Source organism: Hippopotamus amphibius, chromosome 12, assembly GCF_030028045.1.
Source record: "Hippopotamus amphibius kiboko isolate mHipAmp2 chromosome 12, mHipAmp2.hap2, whole genome shotgun sequence".
Lineage (NCBI taxonomy): Eukaryota > Metazoa > Chordata > Mammalia > Artiodactyla > Hippopotamidae > Hippopotamus > Hippopotamus amphibius.
The window spans coordinates 28,462,358-28,480,874 of NC_080197.1; the positions used below are offsets into that span (position 1 = coordinate 28,462,358).

An 18,517-nucleotide genomic window follows, 5' to 3' on the forward strand; every position below is an offset into this window, starting at 1 on the left:
GACAGAGTATCTATACCCCAGGAGTCTATGGTTATAGCAAGTTCTGCTCTTCTGAATCTCATACACTAAATGCCTTAGGTATAACTAAGCTCACATAGTGAAGCAGATGTATTACTCTTGCCCTGAATAAACCTTAAGAAAGAAAGATGTAAAGGGTTTGTATTTTCTTTCATTTCTTATATATCTTATATTTCCCCCCAGGATCAAGAACAGGAAATTTGTTGCATGAGGTATTCAGGAAAGGCTATTCTCAAACAGAATCATAGGAAGCACAATTGTTGTGAGCTTTGACTGCACTTCACTGCTCATAGCCTAAGGCCATGAAGATGCCAATAAAGGCTGGAGCTCAAGAATACGAACCCAGACTCAAGACTCCCTCTCTGGCACCCAGCCATGAAGCTCCTTTTTCCTATCTTTGCCAGCCTCATGCTACAGTACCAGGTGAACACAGGTAATGTGAAATCCTGGGTTTAAGAGGGGGTGGTTTGAGGAAGTAGGGATTTGGCTGTCCATGATAATGGGAACCCAAAGAGACGCTAAAAAATGAGATGCCTGAAGATATGGCTGAAAAGTTTACATATTGCATCAGTCATACACCATCCCCCATATATCCCCATAGGCTCCAACCCCAGGCTGTGTCTGATGGGGACACTCAGGGAGCTACAGAGAAAGCAGGATGTTTTTTGTGTACTTAGAAATTATCCAACATATAAAACTGCCTTCCTGCCCTCTAACAGCTACCATCTGGAACTCAGGCCAATTCTACCTCATTTTTGCTCTATTTATAATTTAAACCATATCTTGAAGCAAAGGATCCTATCAGTTTGTACCCTGGTGTGATAAGAAGTAAGTCCTTACCCTTATGCTCAAAAAAATCTCCTCTCAGGATCCAGTAAACTGGTCTATGCTCTCCATCTCAATTTTTCAGATTTTAACAGAGTTTAATTCCTTCTCTCAACTTTTATTTTATTGGAAATCCCCCAATTACCCATAAGAGCATCTAGAAACACATCATGGCAAAAGGCTGAGTCAAACGATCGGCCATTGTTTTTTGAAAAGAAGACAGAAGCATTGAGACTTGTTTCAGAATATGAGAATCATCCAGATATTAAATTGGCAATGGGTCAAGGAAGGGAAAGTAAAAGAGTCAAAGATGTTTCTAATTTTTTATCTTGGGACCTTAAGAGAGGGGCTATCATGTAAGCAAGTATGGCTGTGTTATCTTGGGTAAAGTCAAATTTGAGCCTCAAATTCCACATAAGATAGTAAGGTTAATCAGTGTAGCTGCTTAAAATGCAAAGATTTTACTGAGTTGTCTTTGGTGAGAAGCAATATTGAAATGCATGTGAACATTAGGTGCTACATAAATCTCTTGTGTTTTATGGAAAATCAGTTGAACTGTTGAGTGAGGGAGAAGCTTCTTGATTTGGGGGAAAAAATAGATGAAACATTGAAGTGGAAAAATCATCCAGCAGATGAAAATGAAGTACTCCACAAAGCAGGGATTTAGAGATATAGATAACAATGTGGGAGTTATCTTCATAGAGATTAGGTTAAGGCTACAATAATAAATAAGACTTCTGAGGGACATCGTGTCCAGAGAGGCTGAAAATGATAGAACACCATGCCCTAGGAACCACAGATCAAGTAATTGTCAAGGACAGTGAGGTCATGGACAACTGAGTTTGGCAAGAAGCCAGAACTTCTGAAAGTCCTATTGATTCTCTTTTGAAATTCTTTCTTGAATTAGCTTTATGACAGATTTTACTCTTGTTGGTATTTCTGTTGTCGTAGAATCTGTCTAGGGAGTGGATTTGTGATCTCTGAAGGAAAAGAATTTCTCCTCGGGATCAATAACAAGCCATCGCTCAGGTGTAAGCCACAGAGTAACAGTTTATTAAGAGGAGAGTACAACAGCTTCAGGCACGACACCAGAAGGGGGTGGAGAGACCCGAGAAAGGGTCTTACATGAGCAGGTTTTATAGCATCAATCTTTACCTAAATTTTACTCTTTCCTTAGGAATTTACAATCATTGATAATTATCAGAATAAAGACTTTCATTACTCAATGATCCATTTCAGTTAATTGTTGTCCCAGTTCCCTTACTGTGGTCAGAAGATGGAGTCCTTAGGGTTTAGAAAGATTAGTCACCATTGACCATGTTATTCCAGTTCTACCGCTCTTCCCCTGGCCAAGTCAGCCTCTGGAACTCTCATTTCCTAGGATCATGGGGAGAGATAGTGATACTCTATAAGTGTCTAAGATGCTATATTGGAGGTCTAAAATCTTATCCTGAAGGAAATAATTGTGTTCCTTTCTCTTCTTTAGATTTTTAAAATTATTCAATGAGGGGAGACTAGAGATTTATTTTGTATTTCAGAGGTGTACAAAGACTCTCTTGGTCTTCCATTTGCCTCCATCAACATCCCTAACCACTGTACTTAGAATTTAGCCCTAACAAATTCCCTCTGACTCTATTCCTCTCACTCCAGCAATTTTAACATCATATCTAGTTATTAACTTTAGCGTGTTGGTTTTCTCCTTTCTTTGTGCAGAATACTTTGGCTTGGGAAGATGTGTAATGGGTTTTGGGAGATGCAAAGACCACTGCACCAAGGATGAAAAAGAGGTAGATAAATGCAAAAAGAAAAAGTGTTGTATTGGACCAAAAGTGGTTCAATTGATAAAAAGCTACATGCAAAATGAAATGCTCCACGCACTTGAAGAGGATTCTCAGAAAGTGCTAAAAATTACCAAGAATGTTAGTGTTGTGATGCAAACGAAAAGTCATATTTTAACTCTTCTGCCCAAAATCAAAAGGGCCAAGCCTTCTGCCAACATCAACACCATCGTCATCTCAAATGCCACCACTGTGAACTCTGCCACCACCAACCCCATGATCTCAGGAAAGATAATACACACTGCTACTTCTACCAAGAGTGACACCAAAAAACGAAGAGATTCATCCACTGACTCCCCGCCACCAGCACCACCACCATAGACACTGGAGCATGACTGGAGCTGGAGGAAGCAGATGAGCAGGGATGTGGGTCTTTCCCTTAAAACACCAAGTTCCTCTTTATCTTTTCTATCTATAAACTGAGACATAGAACTGTTTCCTCTATCATCAGTCATTCAATAAACACTATTTAAGCACCCACAGTTTACGTAATGTTATCATTCTCACAGGAACCTCACAGAGGAGATAGAGCTAGAAAGTGCTAGAATTTTAGTTTACAAGCCCAAGAGAAAGTAAGCACCAGGAATGCTGACTACAACATTGAATTTGGCCCAAAGTAAACCTCTGTGATGAAGATTTATGGTTCTCATACTATGTGCTTTTCTTGGGGCAACAGGAATGAAAACAGCAGACATATTTTCATTTTTCATAGATTTTTCCCCATCAAAAGGCCCATATGCAAAATAGAATGTGGGGAGAGCAAGTCTACCTTCTCCACAGAAGAACCTAAATTCATGGGGCCATTTAAGATAAAAATGTGGGGGAATGAGAGGAGGGAAAAAGGGTAAGGTAGAAGATATATGACTTCTATCTCTAAGCCAAAGCATTTTCAACAAGATTCCCAATGCAATAACAGGCAATAGGTAGACTGGTGCTTCCAATAGATACAGATACAGACCACAAATGCAAACAATGTAAGCAGTTTTTAATTTTCTAGTAGCCACATTTAAAAGAAAGGTAAAAATAAATAGGTGAAATGAATATTAATAATACATTTCACTTAATGCAATAAATCCAAAACATTATCATTTCAAAGTGCAATTAATGTAAAAATTATTTGAGAGATTTTGCATTCTTTTTTTGTCCTAACTCTTTGAAATCTCATATGTATATTACTGTCACAGCACATTTCATCATACCAGCCATATTTCAAGTGCTCAATAGTCCCATGTGACTTATGGCTGCCATATTGGGCAGCACCAGGTTAGAGAGTTTTGAGGGCACCAGTAGCCATAGGACTATTAGCCAAAGGTGATGATGCTAATCTAGAGAAGACAGCCATATTTCTGAGGTCTGTAGTACAGAATTTAAGAGTATAGAAATTCAGTGCTCCTGGGCTAGCATTCTGGGTCTGGCGCTTTTTAGCTCTGTGGCCTTGAACAAGTCACTTATCCACATATAAGCATTCATTTATAAAATGGAGATGTAGGGGCTTCCCTGGTGGCACAGTGGTTAAGAATCCACCTGCCAATGCAGGGGACACAGGTTCGATCCCTGGGCCAGGAAGATCCCACATGCTGCAGAGCAACTAAGCCCATGTGCCACAACTACTGAGCCTGTGCTTTAGAGCCCGCAAGCCACAACTAATGAGCCCACATTCTGCAACTACTGAAGCCTGAATGCCTAGAGCCTGTATTCTGCAACAAAAGAAGCCACCGCAATGAGAAACCCACACACTGCAACAAAAAGTAGCCCCCGCTTGTCACAACTAGAGAAAGCCTGTGCACAGCTATGAAGACCCAATGCACCCAAAAAATAAATAAATAATAAAATAAATCTTTAAAATAAATAAATTAATTTAATTTAATTTAATTTAATGGAGATGTAAACATTATATTATATTCCAGAATCTACTTCCTTATATCCCAGGTCACACCTCATTTTATTGCTCAAATTACGACACAGACAAGCCCAGTTTTTTTAACATATTCCTCTCTGCTACACACCACCTCCTTCAATGTAAAGACCACCTTTCCTTAACCTACTTGTTTTTTACTACAGTTTCACCCTAAGGAAGACAAAGATTTTTCCACAATGCCTCACAGTGATACTAGAGTGCAACTTTTTAAGATATTTCCCTCGAAGTGTTTGTACAAAAGAAAAGAGTTGCCACACAAAGAATAATTTGAAATTCTGCTAGGTATGTGTTCCCAGAAGAACCTCAGGTATATCTTATATAATTAGATTCTCTCCCTGCTACAGCTATTTGCCAAACTCTTGAAAGTCTGACTTATCTTCCCACAATTGGAGCGCCCTCTTCATTTTCCACCCACAGAAAGAAGAGAAAGTTTCTTTCTCACCTAAGCTTAAGGCCTTCTTTTGAGTCCTCATTACCTATCATACAACTCACCCACCTCTTCTCAGGATGAATGATATTGGGAAATATCCTTTTCCTTAGAGAAATCCCACAACCACAAATATGGTATGTCTCCAATATCTGTCCTCCCCTTTCATTACAGTAATCGAATCCTCCTAATGTTAGCTTGACCCAAGGCCAGTCAGAGTAAATGCTACATTTCCCAGACAGAATTGGCCATTCTTCAATGCAGAGAAGTCAGAAATGACCAGTCTTGCAATTTTTCATTAATATTCTTGTGAAAACATCTTATTTTCTGTTTTAAAGGCAGAGGGGGGCCTTTTTCTAAACCTTGGGAGCCCCATCGTGACTGCAAGTTCTCTCCTAGGATTCACCACTGCACATCCTAGTACAATCCCCAGACTCCACCACTCAGCAAGATTAGGATTCACCCCAACACATCCAGTGACACCCCCAAACCCTACCATTCAGGGGCTGTGTGACTCTGAACTTTTTAACTTCTCAGAGATAATATTCGAACACAGACTGATCAGATTAGAAGCCCATGAACATTCCACTAGCTAGAACTGCTTCTATAGAGCACTTTACAGTGAACCATCAATCAATCAATAAACTGCTTCCCTACCCTAAACTATGTATGAAGTTGAATCCTTCCTACTTTTGCGAGGTAGCAGTAATCCCATATGTAATGATGAAGTTGTTGCTTTTATAGCAGGGGAGAATACACGGTAGGGCTTGTGAGGAAAAGAGGGTTTGAGAGGGAATCTTAACTTATCAGAAGACCTTCCCTTTACTAACCCATATCACTTGCAATAGCCCAGTTTCCAGTCCAAAACTACTTTGAAAATACTATTTATGAACACAAATTGTCACTTGTAAAAATTATAAAGCTCAAGACTATGATGAGTATATATAAACCCAGTTGACCTGTAAAAAACCTAGGATGATGGAAAGATGAGCACTAAATAAAACTACAGATTAAAATTTGGGAGCTGGAGATAATGTCTAGAAAAATGTTAATTAAAGTAAAAGGCTTCTGTCAATAACTGAAGTTCAGAAAGTAGGAAGGGGTACGGATGGTCCTGGAGGACAAGGGAGGCACGCAGCAGCTGGCACTGCTTATCTAGGCTCCAGCCTGTACCCAGTTGAGTGGAGAAAATTATGAACGGGAAACAGCATCATGGCTGCCTTCCTTGCTCTCTACTTATCTACTCAGAAAGCCAGAGACTGTTCTGGCCTGGCCGGTTCCCATGGAAGACAGGGGTTATCTACCTCCTTTGGCAACACACTAAATGATCCAAGGACCATGTTATGGATTGAATTGTGTCCTTCAAAAATTCATATGTTGAAGCCCTAACCCTGAATTTGACTAAACTAAGAGAAAAGACCTTTAAAGAAGTAATTAAATTTAAATGAGATAATATGGGTGGAGCCTAATCCAATATTACTGGTGTTCTTATAAGAAGAAGAAGGGTCATGAGGGGTGTGCATGCACAGAGGAAAGATGATGTAAGACCATCTACAAGGCAAGGAGGAGACCCCAGGGGGAACCAAACCTGGCAACACCTCGATCTTAAACTTCCAGCCTCTAGAACTGTGAGAAAATACATTTCTGTTGTTAAACCACCCAGCCTATGGTATTTTTCTTTAGCAGCCCAAGCAGACTAATGTGAGTCATAAAAGAGATGATAACCTTTTCCTCCTTCTTTCTGAGCTCTGGGTAAAAAGAGGAAGGAACAACAGATGCCTCTTAAAACACTCCAAACCTCTCTGCCTTCATTCTGGTTTTGTTAGTAAGGAAAACTGAAAAACCTTAGTAGGATTTGTATACTCAAACCCAAGATATCAGTTTATATAAAATTATGGTCAGATATGAATGTTTATTGTTAACTCTGAGAATAAAAGCCACAGAATGCATACTAGAAGGCAACAAGCATGGAATGACTATTTAATCATTGTCAAATAATTTGAATTTTTCCACACAAACTGGGCTTGAATTCACTAATAAATACCAAAAGTTGCTATTTTATGGGGAAAATAAGAGTCCATTTGTGCTCAGTGTCATGTGCACATACTTTGCAAGTGACAGCATGGTAAATCTGACTTCCAATTCCAGCATATAAGTTGAGTGGATCACAGCAGTTACCATTGCTGCTGGGATAATTGCTATTGGTTATCTGGCTTACAAAAGATTTTATGTTAAGATCACTGCAGCAAATCTATGGTAAGCCTTCACATCCAGAAAGACAACTTCAAGACAGTACATGTTTTAACTTGAGGATTTAGAAAATAAAGCTGTGTACTGCCATTATTGGAAATCAGCAAAGTTTCCCTTCTGTGATGTGTCTCACATAAAACACAACAAAGAGACTAGAGGGAATTCCCTGGTGGTCCAGTGGTTAGGAATCAGTGCTTTCACTGCCTAGGACCCAGGTTCAATCCCTGGTCAGGCAGCTAAGGTTCCACAAGCCACATGGCATGGCCAAAAAATAAAAATTAAAAAATTAAAAAACTAAAGAGACTAGAGACCACATGGCACCTCTAATCATTAAGAAAAAAAGAAACTTACATGCTGCAAACCAACTTGTCATGATGTTACCTGACTGTTTAATTAGAATAACTATCACTTCTGCCTAATTTACTTCCCCTGGATTCTAGATATTGCAAACTTCAGGTTTCATGTTCATGGCATTCACCTCACTTGAAACATTGTGGTGTATATTTGTTTTTTAAAAAAAAGAGAGACAGAGGGAGAGAAAAATAAAGACAAACCAACTCATGGCCTATGCATTATCTTGGTCTTGTAAGGATCTGTTTCTTTAAATTTAAAATAATGACATCAGAATATAGTTGTATACTGAAGTTAACATATTAAATTATTCTCACAATCATGTGTACATAGATTGTAACTGTTAGTTTCAAAAAAATTAATCACACTTTTGTATTACTTAGAAAGTAAATTAGGTGTGATTAAGCTACATTAATTTCTTAATATAATCCAGGAAAAATCTGTTATGACCTTGAATTTCTTCTTGACAGTTGCAATGACCTTGAGAAAATATGATTTCTCTGTTTTTGCAGTTTTCAATCAAAATGAACTATGAATGCTATTCCACTTAACTGTAAGTGGACCAGGTCAATAATAAAGGAGTGATAACTTCTTTGTATTCATTTTTTAAGTACATTCTTTAAATTTCTTTAGTCATTCAGCAAGTATTTATTAGCATTTACTCCTTCTTGGTCTCTGGCCAAGACACTAAGGGTTAGGAGCCTCCATCCCCAGAGAGGCAAGGGGTAGTAGGTGCTGAGAATGTGGATAAGAGGAAACAGGAATGGGCTCCCAGAAGAGTGATACCTCATATGCTTTTAAAGAATGAGTAGATTTAGATAACTGTGTGGGGGCTGTAGCTTTTGGAGGTGACAGGGAGGTTCAAAACTTTGAGGACTGCATTAGTAAGGGAGGGAGGTGAGAGTGGGAGAACAGAAAGCACATATTCTTGGTTGCCAGAGAATCTGGGCAGCTTATTTGATCTTTGGGATTTGAGTACAAGAAAGTAAGGAAGGCCCATCCAAGAATGCAAGTCCAAAGTCAGTGGCAAGGAGATCTGAAAGACACTCATTCTTGACCTCCTCAAAGTTATTAGGTGGTATTCAAATCATCCTTTATAAATGAGACTTGTTTAGTGTCTATAGAACTTTGAGAAGATGCTAATAGTGTCTCTGGTCCTGAGGAAGTGAGGGATAGGAGTCCTATTTCCACCAGATGATTTAAACATTTGCTCTGTGTCCCCCCACCCCACCTCCAGAAAAAAAAAAAAAAAAAAAAAAAAAAAATATATATATATATATATATATATATATAGGATAAGCCAGAGTAAGCCCTCTTGGACACTGAGGATCAGAGGAACCCTTTGATTCCAGAGTGCCCCTCCCTACCCTCAATCCAGGGTAGATTGTTTCCTCTTGTTCCCTCGCCCTTCTCTCTCACCAAGACTCTCTGAGAGTCTGCAAGCCTACAGCCAGTCAACTATTAACCAACCTTTGTTAAATGCTGACTGATTAGCAAAGTAATATATAAAGAAAATCTGGCCACTGGTTCCATCATTGAATGAACAGCTGCCATTTTCTGAGTCTAGCTCTCTCCCCTCTCCCAAACCAAATCACCTGAGTCTGTCAATCACACTACCACCTTCCTTGACCACAGTTTGGGTGCTCAGACACTCTCCTATTTTTATTGAATCTGTCTGGGCCAAAGTAATTAGTCCAGATGGAGTCATGTGGCTCTAACTGGACCAATCAGAATTTTTTTCCCAGGATATTTCCATTTGGAAGTAGAACCTTGTATCAGGGACTTCATCCTGGAAAGGTATAAATCTGGTGCTCCCTTGGATCACATTCTCCATCACACAGAGAAAGCTTGTCTGCAGAATGAGAGAATAAGATGAAGACCCAGAAAAAATATTGGAATCATTGGATTAGGCCTGCTTGGCAGCTGTATTTCTAGATACCTCAGATACTTGAGCTGATAAATGTCTTTTCATGCCTAAACTCTTTTGGGTTGGTTTTTTCTCTATCACAAATAATCTCTGTCTCTATATTTACTCAGAGAGGTTTGTCTGTGGTTGTCACTGCCTAACACGTAAGCAAGCATATGCCATAAGGCTATGCCTGCTTCATATGCTTATCCCAAGGATTTTGGATATAAAGTTTGAGCATTTTATTCAATCAGTGAGAAACTCCATGAGACATTTCTACCACTGATTGGCTGCAATGCCTAAGTGATGGCCTGCAGAGCTCAAACTGAGCTAACCAATAAGCTAAGGTCAGATCTAGAAGCTTGGGTCCCCTCAAAATTATGTTGGACTCCTACACCTGATGTGTTGGCATTAGGAGGTGGGGGGTCTCCGGGTGGTGATTAAATCATGAGGGCAGAGCCCTCATGAATGGGATGTAAAAGAGGCCCCAGAGAGCTCCCTCACCCCTTCTACTTTGTGAGGACACAGTGAGAGGACAGCCATCTATGAATCAAGAAGCAGGCACTCACCAGACACTGACTTTGTCAGCACCTTGATCTTGGACTTCACAGCCTCCAGAACTGAGAATTAAATGTCTGCTTATAAACCACCCAGTCTCTGTAATTCTGGTATAACAGCACAAACAGACTAAGACACTTGATCATTCAGCAGTTATCACAGGCTTGACAGGTGTGAAATAAAGAACTGAGTAATCAGAAGGCTGGTGGGGTGCCCAGAGAAAAATGGTCTAAGGACAAGGATAGTTCCTTAAATTCAACCAGGACCTATCTGAAAGATCATCTCGCTAAACATGAGCACACTTGTGTCATTTCATCACATATATAGTAATCGTCCTCCAAATATGCACCCCTCACATAACAGAATGAGAAAATCACCAATTTGCAATCCTACATGAAAAAACTGACTCAGATAAGAATCATAAATGGATACTAAGAAAAAATTAGGTGAAGTGTTGTAGAACTAGATATTTGCACTGTATCAGAGTTTTACCCCATAGATTATTAGCCAGTTGGGGGGTGAGATGTAACTTTAGAAGGTAGAGATCCAGCAGCGCCACCTTAATCCAGTGTTCACATTTACCATTACTAACATTGGCACATTCTGAAATTGCATGTCCCCTGATGGGGTGCAATATGAAACAAACAGCATCACCCATGAAATACTGTTGTCAAAATGTTTAACCTAAATGAAATGAAGTCTTTACATTTAACCACAAGTTTACAGAAAATTCAGATAATTTTAAGTATTCCCAGTCTCATTGGCAATATACCTGTTGTGGTATATTTTCATTCATTCATTAATTTACCATATATATGTTGATCACCTATGAATGTATTAAAATTCTATGGCCAGCTCCTTCTGACCTAGAAAGTCTAGGAATACCACAACCTACATTAGCTTCTGAGGCACTCATTTGTCCATGGTTCCTCTGAAGACCTTGCCTTCTGGTTCTTTCTTTAGCTCAATGAAGTGGTCTTCACTCTGCTTTCTCCTCCTGCTACCTCATAAGAAAGGATTCCTGTAGATCACATGCTAGGCCACAAAACAAGTCTCAGTTAATTTCAGAAGATTGAAATCATATCCAGCATTTCTTCAAACCACAAGAACCATGAGGCTGGAAATCAAATACAAGGAAGAAAAACTGCAAAAAGCATAAAGAGTGGAGGCTAGACAATATGTTACTAAATAATCAATGGATCACTAAAGAAATCAGAGAGGAAACAGGTGAGAGACATTAAGAGGTACAAACTTCTAGTTACAAAATAAATGAGTCACAGTGACGAAATGTACAGAATGGGCAATATAGTCAATTATATTCTTTTATGGTGACAGATGGTAACTAGACTTATCATGGTGATCATTTTGTGATGTATCAAATTATTGAATCACTATGTTGTACACCTTGAAGTAGCATAGTGTGTAGGTCAATGATAGTTCAATTTAAAAAATATACGTAGCCACTGGGAGAAAATGCATCAAAATGCAAATTGTGATTATTTCTGGGGGGGGGTGGAGATTATGGGTGATCATTATTTTTCACTTTATGCTTTTATGTATTTCTAATTGCAAAACATGTATTGCTTGTATAGTTAAAAAGAAAGCAATAAATGTCACTAAAAATGAAAAAACAAAAACAAAAATGGAAAGGATTCCTGAACGTATCTGCTGGCTGCAGCCTCACTTTGAAACATTATTGTTATTTCCTCAGTTGTGACCTTGATACCAGTTTTCCCACTGAGGTACCAGCCTCTCAAACACACAACCCTTGGAATCAGATTGACACTGGTGTGAATTTTATTTCTGCCACTCATCAAAGGACCTCTACTCAGAAACTTCAATTCACATTGCCTCCAATTCCTTATTTGCAAAATGGAGAAAATATTCCTTGACTTGAATAATTGTTAAAAACACTAAATGATATAACTTAAATAAGACACCTAGAACATTCTGTGACCCACAGTCATACTCAATAGAAATTATTCTTTTTCCTTCCATGTCATAAATCAGGACAGCTCTGTGTTCATTTTACATTTCTGGTCTTTCATTCACTCAACTATTTAATGAGGACCTAGTATGTGTCAGGTAAGTGGTAAATTCTTGGGGCTCTAAAGTAAGCAAGATAAATAAGGTCTTGTTCCCATGGGATTAAATTCTAATGGCAGAGGACTGACAAAATGAAAAATAAATTATATGTTATGATGTAAAACAAAGCAGGTCTTTTCATTTGTCCCATATTTTAGGTTTACTGCAGACCTAAGTTCACATGAGTTGCTGTTATAAGATAATGCATGTGACACTATGTAGTGTAATTCTTAACATTTCCTTCCATCCCTGGGTCTCTGAACCTTGTTCTTTTGGGCATAAATTTATTTCACATGGGAAGTGATTCTCTTCCATCCACTTTCAGTTCCTTGTTTGTTAATTGGTCCTCCAGGGGAGTGCATCTGACCCTCCAGAAATGGTCACCCAGACTATCCCAGTTTTCGTGGGGCAGAAGTAGCCTGGGGCCCCTTTTTAGATCCATACTGTTCTCTCTTTCCCCTGGGCTTGAGTGTGCCCACATATGCCAAGCTGGGCTGACAGTTAAAGTGGAAAAGACATGATTTATACCCTTCAGGAACTCTCAGTCCAAGGATGCAAAAGGCTTTGTCACTTGAGACTTCTCCAGGGTGCTATAAAGGACCACCTCATACAGGGTACACAGCTGACTGCTCCAGACTCCAAAATAAATTCGTATCTTCATCAACCACGGATCTCCCGAGCTCTGAAGAACTATAAATGCTGAAGTGGGAGTCTAAATGTACATAAGTCCAGACTTCTGAGTGCTGCTCCATCATGAAGCTTCCTCTCCTGATCTTGGCTGCCCATCTGGATGTGACCCCAGGAAGCTCAGCTGGGATAAGAAAAACTTCTGAGTGAGATAAAGCAAAGACTGGGAGAGGGAGAATGAGCCTAACCATGGAGCCCCTCAGGATCCAATGATCCCTGGGAAGAAGAATAGGGCCCAAGAGTAATTTGTTGCTGCCCAACATTAGAAATGCTTCTTTTCAGGGCAACTCCATGGGCTTAAAACCAAAACTATCTCTGATGAAGCACCCAAAGGTGTCATCAGGCCCTCCAAAGTTAGCTACCATGTGTAGCACCCTGAACTGCCCCCATGGGTCCAGCAAGACTCCTCTTGACTTTCACACGTAACAGCTTTTCCCAGTGAGTAGTAGTTTTCTTCTTTGCAGTGATGAGCCCTCTAAGTAAATTCCTGTTCTGAGAAAGAGAACAGCTTTGACTTTTGCAGCTTTATTTTGTTTGGGAAGAGGGAGAATAAGTTGATTACTTGTCCTTAAAGGACTTCCTCTAAGCCCTTGGAATGTGCTGTCCAGATGTGTGGTCCATGTCATCATCAACTTTGGGATTTATCAAATTGGAGTGATAACTCCCTGTCAGTCTTTGTCTTTCTAGATAACTTCTAGAGGTCCACATAGGTGATTTTTAATGATCATAGAAGAAATAAATTGAAAGAACAGTACAGGATAAGGCATATTTTAGGGGAAGAATTACTTTAGGAATACTTTTGTTGGGGAAGAAGGGACACTTAGACTGTGTGGTTTTAGCTTGTTGACTGAGTGTCCTTATCAGATTAAGAGAATTGCATTCTATTCCTGTTGGGCTAAGAGTGTCTTGATGATTGTCACTTTATAGTAAGTTTTGAAATCAGAAAGTTAAAGTCCTCCCACTTTGTTCTTTCTCCAAAATTGTTTTTTATTACTTTTTGCCTTGTTATACAAATGATAAGATCAGTTTGTAAATTTCTGAAAAAATCCCTGCTCAAATTTTGATAGGGGGGCTTCCTAGGTGGTGCAGTGGTTAAGAATCCGCCTGCCAATGCAGGGGACACGGATTCGATCCCTGCTCCAGCAAGATCCCACATGCCAAGGAGCAACTAAGCCCGTGCACCACAACTATTGAGCCTGCGCCTTAGAGCCTGTGAACCACAACTATTGAGCCCATGTGCTGCAACTACTGAAGCCCACATGCCTAGAGCCCGTGCTCTCCAACAAGAGCAGCCACGGCAATGAGGAGCCCGTGCACCACAACAAAGAGTAGCCCCCACTCACTGCAACTAAAAGAGAGCCTGAACACAGCAAAAAAGACCCAATGCAGCCAATAAAATAATTAATTAATTTAAAAAAATTTTTGATAGGGATTGTGTTGACTCTACAGTCAACAAAGCACATCAAGAGAATTAAAAGTCACTGGTAATCAGAGAAAAGCAAATCAAACCAACAGTGGGATTGGTAAAATTAGAAAACTGGGTAAAGGCACATGCTAGGGGAGATGTTGGAATATGGGAATCTTCAAATACTGCCTTTAGAAGTAGGGACAGTTGCTCTTGAGAACAATCTGCTACTACTTATACAAATTTATTATACACATATCTCATGATCTAAGAATTCTACTCCTCAATACATCCCAAAGGTATTCTTATGCAAGTCCTAAGAGGACAGGTACTATGTTGTTAGTTGCAGCATTATTGCTATTGGCAGGCATTCTAAGGCACTCTGGGTAGCCATTCTGGGGTAGTGGATCAGCAAGTTTATATGGATGCACACTTCAGAATACTATATATAGGTTAGGAGCAACAGATTCAATAGACACAGAGCACCATAATCCAAAAAGAAACATGTACCATAATGTTCCTTGCAGCACTATTTACAATAGCCAGGACATGGAAGCAACCTAAATGCCCATCAACAGATGAATGGATAAAGAAGATGTGGCATATATATACAACGGAATATTACTCAGCCATAAAAAGGAATGAAATGGAGCTATGTGTAATGAGGTGGATAGCCCTAGAGACTGTCATACAGAGTGAAGTAAGCCAGAAAGAGAAAAACAAATACTGTATGCTAACTCATATATACGAATCTAAAAAAAAAATGGTACTGATGAGCCCAGTGACAGGGCAAGAATAAGAATGCAGATGCAGAGAATGGACTGGAAGACATGGGGTGGGGGTGGGTGGCACGAAGGGGAATCTGGGACAAAGTGAGAGAGGATCATAGACATATATACACTACCAACTGTAAAATAGATAGCTAGTGGGAAGTTGCTGTATAACAAAGGGAGATCGACTCGATGATGGCTGATGCCTTAGAGGGCCAGGACAGGGAGGGTGGGAAGGAGTCGCGGGATGGAGGGGATATGAGGATATATGCATAAATACAGCTGACTCACTTTGGTGTACCTCAAAAGCTGGTACAAGAATGCAAAGCAATTATATTCCAATAAAGAGCTTAAAAAAAAATAGACACAGAGCTATCATAGCTGTGAGTAAAGAAAAAAAGACATACAATATAATGATTCTGTGTCATGAATGGAGGAAAGTGACTAATTCAATAGCTGAAATTTTTTTAAAAATTGGTGGGAGTGAAAGGGAGAGATACCAAGTGACAAATTAGCTTGCACTGCAGCCTGGACCAGCTGGAAAGCTTTTGCCTGCTCTTGACCCCAGTAAAATCTTGAAGACACAGGCCAAAGAATACTCTCAACATGCCTCAAAAACTCAAAAAGGCTGAGCTAGCTAGCATGTAAGTGTACAGAAGGAGCAGACTGTCTTTCTTTTTGGACCCTGGACTATGGATCTACAGCAACTCTGCTAAAATGGAAGGCTCCATTATTTTCATGGAGTTTTTGCTGCATCTTCTGGTTTATATCCAGGAGGCAAATAGAGTACCATCTACTTTCTCTTCATCAGGTCTGATACCTACCCTGTGGACCTGTGTGATAGTCTCCAAAATGATAAGATTATCAAGCTTCCTGTGGATCCAAATCATGGAAAAAATTTAAGACAAGATAATGAGAGTGTGCTGCAGTCTCTACTAGGTAAATACAAACTGCTTAAGAACTACATGACAGGGAACCATTGATACTGTTGGTGCTGCTCCGTCTTTTGACTCTGAGAAAAGAAAATTTTTCTTATTTTTTGAACTTTTGAGCACAACTGCAGAAACTAACATAATTATGACAAACGTACCATTTGATGCTAATGGTAAGATCACCTTGGTTCTAGAGATTCTATGCATCTGTAACAAAAACTACCTTATAACTGAATTCTACATACACAGGGCTTATTGATGATGCAGTCTAACTCTCAGAGAACCTGAGAATTGAAAATTGATCCTGGTGAACAAGATCAATAAATAGAAGATCAATTCAAAGGGAATCCAATGAATTGATAAGTGTTCTGTGACAAGACCAAAGGGTATTAAAGAAAGAATAGCAACCCGGAGGAAGATCTATAGAGAAGTAATATTAATAATGAGAATATTTAAGAGTGATACAGCATTTTCAAGTGCCAGATACAGTACTGAGAGCTTTGAATGTATTGTCTCACTTAGTCCTTACAACAACCCTATACACATTATGTAAATAAAACAACTGAGGTGAAAGTTAAACTGCTGAAGGTCACAAATAAGTTGTAGAACCAGGACTTGAATCTACATCTTACTAAAGTCAGAGCCCCTACACCTAGTTGCCATGTTACCTTGACTCCCAGTGGCAACAGCTTTGGAGCATGCGCCCAATGCCAGTTCTATAATAAGGCATCTACATGAATAACCTCATCTCGTACTTTTACAAATGACATGAAAGAAGCTATGTAAGTCTTGATTATCACATCTGCTGGTGACCCAGTATAAGGAGGGGGAGGAATGAATATGCCTATCCTAAAGGACTTTGTAATCTTGAAGGACTTCGACAACTCCTGCAATTGCCAAAGTTACGTGATCTGGTTAGTTCACCCTTGGATTATTGCCTTTGTTTCTGGCCACCACACTGTAAAAGGAATTTAGAAGAAATGGAATTAGGGTACAGAAAAGGAGTTATGATAATGAAAATGCTAAAAATTCCCATTAAGAAACACACACTCTTTGTAAGTCATAAATTCAGTGATGATACCTCTTAATGCTTTCATTTTAAGAAATGAGAAAGAAGCAATAGTCTTACAATCAATTCTCTCCCTTTACCAGGGATGCTTCTGAAAGGAGAGAAAAAAACAAAGTTGATTGCATCAGATTCCCCTTATAAATATGCTAACTCCAGAAACTCACTACACTGTATTAACTAGTAGCATAATCTTTATCTAGCAGAATGCATCTGCTCCACCTAGTGTTGTTTCCGGTAAACAAAACCTGGAATCTATAGATTACACAGCATGGCTCCTTGAAGAAACATTATGTATTTTTCATGCTATGTAATTTTCAGAGAATAAAATGGAGAAGTTTCTCGCTGAAATAGCCCCATTTTGTACTCACATGCATCACTCAGACATCAGAGATCTCTAACATTAAACCCAATCCACAGGGACTTCCCTGGTGGCGCATTTGTTGGGAATCTGCCTGCCAATGCAGGGGACACAGGTTCAATTCCTAGTCTAGGAAGATCCCATATGCAGTGGAGCAACTGGCCCCTGCTAAGCCTGCACTCTAGAGCCTGCAAGCCACAACTACTGAGCCTGCAAGCCACAACTACTGAGCCTGCAAGCCACAACTACTGAGCCTGCAAGCCACAACTACTGAGCCTGCAAGCCACAACTACTGAGCCTGCAAGCCACAACTACTGGGCCCACATGCTGCAACTACTGAAGCCTACACACCTAGAGCCCATGCTCTACAATGGGAGAGGCCACTGCATTGAGAGGTCAGCACACTGCGGCGAAGAGTAGCCCCCACTCACAGCAACTAGAGAGGGGCCCACATACAGCAACAAAGACCCAATGCAGCCCCAAAAAAAGAAAAAAAGGAAAACATAAATAAATAAATAAACCCAATCCACAGTTCATTCTAATTAGACAAGAAAGGACCTGGGAAGTGATGTGGACACTCCAGACTTGTGCATGTCTTACCTGTGCTTCATAATTACTTGTATCCTTGAAAATATTACCAAAGTTTAATGAGAAAGATCTCTGATTCCTGTGAATCTGACTTGAATCCAACCAATCTTGTTTTAGTCAAGAAAGAAAGCAAATATTTCTGTGTGAATATATTTATTTCAAAACTTTTCAAAACAGATGTTTTTCCTACATGGAAATAGCTCAATTTTTTTTTCTTTTTGTGACGTTACATGTAGTCATTTTATAATATTCAGATGAAACATAAAATTATGGAAAAGAAAATAAAATCACAAATAATCCTTCCCAAAGATAAAAACCCTTAAATTTTTTGGTATAGGGACTTCCCTGGTGGTCCAGTGAGTAAAACTCTGTGCTCCCAATGCAGGGATCCTGGGTTCGATCCCTGGTCGGGGAACTAGATCCCGCATGCATGTCACAATTAAGCGTCCACATGCCGCAACTGAAGATCCTGCATGCCGCATCAAAGACCCAGCACAGCCTAAATAAATAAGTAAAACTAAATCTTTTTTAA

At 39.5% G+C, this 18,517-nt stretch overlaps 1 protein-coding gene across 1 annotated transcript; it reads left to right on the forward strand.

The window, feature by feature from the left end:
* The first annotated feature begins 393 nt into the window (after positions 1 to 393).
* On the forward strand, positions 394 to 3,002 carry DEFB129 (defensin beta 129). The gene is made up of 2 exons (XM_057700732.1): positions 394 to 451; positions 2,557 to 3,002. Exons 1-2 carry the CDS (start codon positions 394 to 396, stop codon positions 3,000 to 3,002), a joined length of 504 nt encoding a protein of 167 aa, XP_057556715.1.
* Positions 3,003 to 18,517: the final 15,515 nt, after the last annotated feature.